The sequence below is a fragment of the Neolamprologus multifasciatus genome, chromosome 7, assembly GCF_963576455.1.
Source record: "Neolamprologus multifasciatus chromosome 7, fNeoMul1.2, whole genome shotgun sequence".
Classification (NCBI taxonomy): domain Eukaryota; kingdom Metazoa; phylum Chordata; class Actinopteri; order Cichliformes; family Cichlidae; genus Neolamprologus; species Neolamprologus multifasciatus.
This window is the reverse complement of record NC_140445.1, coordinates 55,299,131-55,306,287: the sequence shown is the minus strand read 5'-3', so window position 1 is coordinate 55,306,287 and position 7,157 is coordinate 55,299,131. Positions and strand designations below refer to the sequence as shown.

Below are 7,157 nucleotides of genomic sequence, written 5' to 3'. Positions count from 1 at the left end.
CTATAAAAAATAAAAAATAAAAAAAAACCCAAAACAATTATTGTAAGGAGTAAACACTATTAGAGAAAGGTATTAGTATAGACATACAGAGACATACCTTGAGCTTCTGAAGAGCACAGAGCCTCAGAGTACAGTCTGGGCTAACATTATTCATAAGTAGTAGTGAGTCCATCTCCTCTGACCTGCCAGACCTGGAAAATATGTCTTCCATCGTCTGAGGATTAAAAGCACAAATAATGTTATTATCATATATGTAAACCATCTTCATCAATATAAATAAACAGCTGTATTTACAGTGGTTTGGCACTGAATCGTTGCTAATAAGTGCAGTATCACATTCAAAAATCAGCCACTAGATGTCAGGATTACACAAGAGTCAAAGTCAGCCAAACTGACGGAATTATTTCACAAGAGCAGTGCTGCTCATAACCATTACTGCTTCCTGATTCGTCTGCGGTTGCAGCATGCTGGAAGCCTATATATGGGCAGAACTTCCTCACACATGTGAAATGTGGGTGTGAATGGTCATCATTGAGAAATCCATTTTGTCTAGTGGAAACTGACGAGCATTTTGCCATGAGCCATGTGGAATTTGTCGTGTAGGGACAAGCTGAGAATTTTATCCAAATCCTGAGTTTACTGATAGGCTTTGCCAAAAATCAAAAGCAGTTATGTAACAGTGACATTTCAGTGTATTGCAATTTAGTCATACTGCCATTAACAATCCCCCTGCCTTTGTACTCCAGGGCCTACTTAGGCGTGTTCCGATAGCCGAATTTGGTGAAAAAGTCTGACAGTGAAGTGGAAAATAAGAAATACTTACAGGTATACTGCTTAGTGTGACCACGCAGTCCTGGGTATGGGGGCCTGTGGTCTTTACAGTGGCAAAAGCTACGAGAACATTAGAGTACAAAGCTGAGAAGCTGACTTCCACTTCTACTCTGCAAAGAAACATCAGCCGCTTCTTCTGTGGTAGCTCTGAAAGCAGATGTGAAACGTTTTGTTTTTTAAATAGAAGGGAAAAAGCATGCATAAAAACATGTTCCAAAACGTATTCGACATTTCATTTATTTATTTATTTTTTAATCATGATGCTATTTAGGATTAAGGAGGATTTTGCAAAGCCCATGACAAAATTAGGACTTTCAGCAACTCATTTATCTTAAGCCACAGACTTTTATCTTCCATCTAGGAAGAGTTCTTAGATTAACCCACAATATCAAGATTCAGTTTGAGCAAATGTGTAAAAAGAAAATACGAGGAAGTCTGAGTTGTCAAAACAGACTTCCTTCCATCAAACGGGAAAATGCACAGCGTAAAAATAAACCATTTCCCTCTTTGCATTAATGAAACGGAATTATGAATTATGCTGAAAAAATATTAAACCACAGTGTGCAGATTTAGTTTGTCACACATTGTTGAGTAGGAGGTGAGAAAAAGGTTAAACAGTACACTCACTCGCTTTGTGGGGATTTATGCTTCAGCGAGAGAAATCTACGTCATGACCGCAAACACCTCCGATGTAACTAACAGCACGTTGGGTCAACGCAGCCCGCAGCCGCTATTGCTACTGGCTCGTTCGGCACAGTCGCTTCCTTCTTGTACATTTCCAGCTACTTTTTTTGAATTCATCAGCATGAGACTAACAATTATGGCCTCGATAGAAGTTCTCTCAAATGTCAGCAAATCCCTGGAGGAGGATTGCTGAAATATCGGAATGGACGTCAGGGAATTTACAAAAAAGTGGAAAAACTAGAGGAACAGATATGTTTGACCGTGAAAAACACCGACTGCGACAAAGAGTATTTTTTTTTGTTTCTATCATGGCTTGTGCAGTTTATTAAAGACTGCGACATGGCCGCATGTTAATTTGTTTTGCTTCAGAGGAAAATAAAGCATATTTGCACATATTCTGTCACCAGCAGTAACATCGATAAAGACAAAAAAAAAAAAGAAAGAAAAATGTTCTCCCATCTCACCATTTGCTTGTCTCCAGCAGGCGTCTCGCAGGTGAAGCTCTTTTGTGTGGCCGGTGGTTCGAACTGGATCTGCAAGGGATCGTGGTTCCTTCAGTGTGTGTTTGATCTCCACCGCCTGTTTGCCTGTGATTAGAGGATCTCTGCCCAGATCTGGTGGAGAAAAGGAGGGGTTCAGATGGAGGTAAATACAATGAAATACAGCAGCTACACACGTTTTTAGCATTTTTTGGCTCCTTCCTTTAACTCTGTCCTGTTTAAACAACTTTAAGAAAATCAGCACTGCTTAAAAACTTTGGTAACCTTCCAATCGTCCTAGTGCTCTGTTCATCTTAGGACAGCAGTGAGTGAGGAATGTTTCAGAAAAAAATATGAGAGATTCATCAGAATCTCATGGTTGTATTTGAGGAACTCTGGGATATTTAAAAAAAGGCATTTTTAAAATTCACTGTTACTGATGACACGAGTTTTGGGAAAAACCCCTATTCACAAGATGTCAAGCATGCAAAACAAAAGTCATTAATAGGACTAAATGGGGGAATATTCAGGGAGAACTAAAACTATGCTCACAGAATAGGACACAGATTTAGAGTTGTCATCTGAATAAAGCGAGTACACTCCTTTAATGAGAGGGTTATTGCTATAACACAAACAACTAAACGAGAGGCTTAAAGAGGCTCACAAATTAAAAAAAAAAAAAAAGAAAAAAAAGAACAATTTTCATATCCAACACCACACTTATTCATTTAAATATTTTCACACACAGAGACAGGGCTGTCAGCAGGATGTCCTGTTCTGGTAAGTCTAATTTGTTAGTGAGCCCATGAGAGCAGTGGCAGGGAGCGCCCAAACTGCAGAGCAGCTGTCTTGCACTCTGCAGCTCTCAGGTTTCTTGCTCTTCTCTATCCAACAGTGTGAATTTCCAAAGAATGAGGTCACATGCTAATGGCATTTTGAAAATTTCTTCTACCGGGGGCCCATCAAACTGACAAACACACTGAACAGCTTCCCTTCGTCGGCACAGTCATCGCTTTACTTACAGGACCCGAGTAAACAACATTAAAATGAGATACAAGCGATTCCAAAAGTTGTCTGTGGTCCGTGGTGTGTACCAAAGGGTAACCTGTTCCCCTCGGTGCTGTAACTGTCAGCCTACTGAATTATGTGTTTATATCCCCAATAAACTGAACAGAAACAAAAAGGAGGAAATGTACATTTTTAATTGATATGTATGGTTTTCTTAAAAATGAAACAAATGATTTTGGTGTCAGCCACATTAATGTCTCACTCAGTCAAAGCCATTTCTATTGTTATAGCAGCCCCTTATATTAGGCATTTTGGAAATGAATCATCATGTAAACAAAGTAAAAACCCCATTCTTAATTTTCCAATTTAACTCTTACCCTCTGAAACCTTCTCTAAAACATGCGTGACTTTCTCAGCTTGCAGGATGTGCTTGTTCAAGTACTTTGTAAAGATCCCAGTACTCTTGCCCCCGTCCTGGACCTCGAATGCTTCAGCATCTTCGCACCTGTAATAATTAAAGGAGAGGGGTTATTTTTATTTTGCATGACTTTCTACAACCGTGACTTTCTAAAATTTTAATACTACATACGTGGCATAACCGTAAACTGTGTTCCCGCTGGGTGCCAGTGGCTTGATGGCAGATAGTAAGGAACCCTGGTTGTACCTACAGAGTGAAATGAAGTTACACAAATAACAAATCTATGTCATGTTAACTGAGCTTTTACAAAGAAATTTACATATCCAGATATCGGCTCAGCGCAGAAATTAATTATTGCACTTACCATTTTCTACAGGTGTCCAGCAGGATTACACTCAGTGCAGTCTGCCTTTCCTGCATGCTGAGCATGATCCTCTGCACACAGACACAGTTTTCGGTTCCGTACGGTTGCGGAGCATCGACGGACACCAAGTAATTCCTTCCCGCATGCTCATAACCATGGCCCGCATAGTAGAAAAGGCCTGTAGAGAGAATACACATCTGATTAGTACGGCAATAGCAAAAGTGCTGCAGTAATTCTGCAGTCCTGGAATACATGACAGTCAATCTGAGGAGGTAACACATCATCATAAAGATGCCTGACTTCTAATCACATCTGTTTCATTATTAACAACAGAAAGAGAGAATAGCAGCAGATAATATCACCTCACAGCTCCAAACTGGGCCAATAATAGTAGCTATTGACACCAACACTTTTTTATTTTTTTTAAAACACTAACACGTTGTTACAAGTGGAACAGTAAAACATAAAAAGAACGAGTTATTTAACAAGCACGTGGAAATAGCCACATCGTCCCACATACGTATGAAGTCATACAGCCGTTATCTAACATTGATCACAAGATAAGAACCACGGAATATGACGAAGGAAGTTACAGTGCTTTAGGTGCCATACTAAATAATAGTATCAGCATTTTCTAAGAACAGCAGCTGAATACTGAAATTCAGCTAATGACAAAAGCTTTTTCCAAAAGAAATAGGCAGGAAAAAAATTATAACGCTCACCGTAAACGCCTTTGTCAAGGAGATGAATGAACTTCTCAATAGCAGTAAGCATCTCCTCCCTGGTCAGATCCAGCAAGGAAACGACTCTGAAGCCAAGCTGCCGCAGGAGGTTGCCGAGCTCATGAACATCCATGACGGGTGCCATCAAGGCCGGGTGGTTGGAGTAATTCAAGTTGCCAATAAGTAAGGCGACCTTATCGGTGGCTGCAAGAAAGTTCAATGTCTGATTCAAAAATCACTCCAACACAAGAAAATTCTCAAACACTCTGACAGTTTTCCTGTCCACACATCAAGTGACAAAATGTTTCTTTCCATTAAACTTTACCTGTGAGCGCTGCTGGAGGAGGTTGATCACTCTTCACTAGAGATTGTGATTAAAAAAAGAAAAAAGAAGCACAAAATCAGTTCATGTTAAACAAAAAACTGACCTAAAGTAGCATTTCTGTCTGGGGAGCATATAGAGAACAATAGAACTCAAAAATTCAATAGTATTCTCTGTGAAAGTCACTTTTATTCCAAGTAAGTTATAAACAGGAGAATCGCTTCAAGAACTAGTTTCACTTTACATCACTTTCCTGTTTTGTGTATAAGGCTCGAGCCCAGCACTATTTGGAGAACAACTTCCTTTTTAGTCTGTAGAAATGGGAAAGTACCTCCAGCATAATGGAAACAACTTAGTGCCTTAGAGCTAAACCAGTGGAATGAAAGGAGTGTGAAGCATTTATTTTTCTCCTTGACACCTTTTATTAGTAATAGAGAAAGTAAAGGAATGGGAAAGAATACAGTGCTGAAACTGGGATAAGACAGGTATAACTGTACTGATTTTTGTTTTAGGTTTCACTTTCAGCTTACCAATGTCAACATCGACGGGCTCAGTCCACCTCTCTCCTAGTGTGTTAGATAGCGAGCACAGGTATGTTCCACTGTGTTCAGCTTTCGCGTGCTCAATCTGCAAATATAATAAATCACATTGTTCGTGTCTCTGTACCAAAAGTGAAATATTAACTACATTGTTTAATGAATTACACAGTGGGATCACAGGTAAGTAGTAAACACTTCATCTTTACCACCGTTCCTCCTTACCTGCAGTGTACCGTTTTTCATGTCCAGCAGTGGCTGTCCATTTCTGTACCACTGGTAGGAAGGAGCTGGGACACCAAAGGCAGCGCATTGTAGAGCAAGTTTTGTAGCTGGTTGAATCTTTTGCGGCTTGGGGTTGGTGGCAATGTGAGGCTCACCTTGCCAGTCTATGGGCAAGCCTGACGATTCAAAGAAAAAGACGGGTTGAAATGAAAACTGCATCTATACGACAAAAATGACATGCAACCAGCATGATGATTTACCTGATTTATCAATGTCCAACACCTTGACCTTCACCCAGTTGCTGAACACACATTTATAGTGCTGGTCATTCACTCGGCACACATAGAGCTGAGTTTGTTGAGCTCTGATGGTCAGATCAGCTAGAGTGCCATTAGGTACCTTAGGGAGGAAATCATTGACAGCAACAAACGGTCATTTTCACACTAAATCCAACAAGAGTGCTTGAAAACTAACTTCTTGAAAGTTAAATTCACATACTTCTTTTTTTGCACCATCTGTAAACCATTGGTAGTTGAGGATGCCTGTGCCCTGAGCACGGACACTCAGAGTCACCTTGTGGTTCACAGGTACACACACAGAGACAGGATGACGCACTATCACAATTTCTAGTGAGGAAAAAAATAAAACAAAAAAGCGACAACCTCAGTTTCATAAAACCAAACTTAGTTCTGTTTCGCTGGAAAAAATAACACTAGTGAAACAGTGCTGGTGGTGAGATTAAAACATACCACTGATCATTGTGTGCTTGGGGAAGGATCCAGTCATCTGTGCATTTTCTTCTTCTGCCGAAGAAAATCACTGCCTATAATATCCTCACCTACAGAAAAGAAACTCCAAATGAATGGCATGAAAAGGAAAACGATGTATTTAACCTCTCATTTCTAGTCAGGTCAGCTGTTAACCGTACAAATACTCCAGGATATATTGAAAAACGTCCTAACTGAGTCAGTAGGTGTTTAATATGAGCGTAAATATTACGTGTTTTACTGCATACCTGCCGTCTCCTTCGGACAAGTTGAGAAGCTGTCACGCCTCGGCCAGAATATGTTTTCCTGTTCTCAGGCTTCATAACTTCAAATATATAGCCCGAACTCTTCCTCCCTTTCCCGGAACGAGAAGGCGCGCGCACACATTACCGTTATGTCTGTAGTACTGGAGCACCTTTACAACGAAGCAGTAAAGCCCAATCCATATCATTCTAAAAACAAACCCAAGTCTCCTTTTAGTTATAATACTGAAGCATATCTTACACTTAAGAAACAAAAAACAGCATGTCTGTGCCTGTTAGAGCGATGTAAATTATTTAAATTAAAAGCCAAACTTCTTTTTCTGGCATTACGGTAATGAGCAATCTGGCCCGTTTCAACTGATGCATAATCACTGTCTGAGGTCAGAGTCTGGAGAGCAGCAAAGTAAAACGGTGTTTTTCAGTTCTAGTTAGTTAGTTAGTTAGTTAGTTAGGCAAACTCAAACTTTACTAGATGTCTGTTCGTGGTGCAACGCGAATAAAAAATGTCACGTTGAAGACAAGCAAGCTTCAAAAACCT

The 7,157-nt window shown here is 40.0% G+C and overlaps 1 protein-coding gene across 1 annotated transcript in view; it reads right to left on the bottom strand.

Annotated features, from left to right (window-relative positions):
- The window catches only part of malt3 (MALT paracaspase 3), a 49,520-nt gene extending 42,787 nt beyond the window's left edge, over window positions 1-6,733 (bottom strand). The window contains exons 1-14 of the mRNA XM_085169297.1: window positions 6,605-6,733; window positions 6,339-6,427; window positions 6,088-6,215; window positions 5,850-5,988; window positions 5,590-5,765; window positions 5,359-5,455; window positions 4,832-4,867; window positions 4,507-4,710; window positions 3,785-3,962; window positions 3,592-3,666; window positions 3,380-3,507; window positions 1,980-2,129; window positions 824-978; window positions 98-214 (exon numbers count right to left, since the gene is read on the bottom strand). Coding sequence (XP_085025423.1) covers window positions 98-214; window positions 824-978; window positions 1,980-2,129; window positions 3,380-3,507; window positions 3,592-3,666; window positions 3,785-3,962; window positions 4,507-4,710; window positions 4,832-4,867; window positions 5,359-5,455; window positions 5,590-5,765; window positions 5,850-5,988; window positions 6,088-6,215; window positions 6,339-6,375 — 1,620 coding nt within the window. The 5' untranslated portion in view covers window positions 6,376-6,427; window positions 6,605-6,733. The remainder of the gene's footprint in view (window positions 1-97; window positions 215-823; window positions 979-1,979; window positions 2,130-3,379; window positions 3,508-3,591; window positions 3,667-3,784; window positions 3,963-4,506; window positions 4,711-4,831; window positions 4,868-5,358; window positions 5,456-5,589; window positions 5,766-5,849; window positions 5,989-6,087; window positions 6,216-6,338; window positions 6,428-6,604) is intronic.
- Window positions 6,734-7,157: the final 424 nt, after the last annotated feature.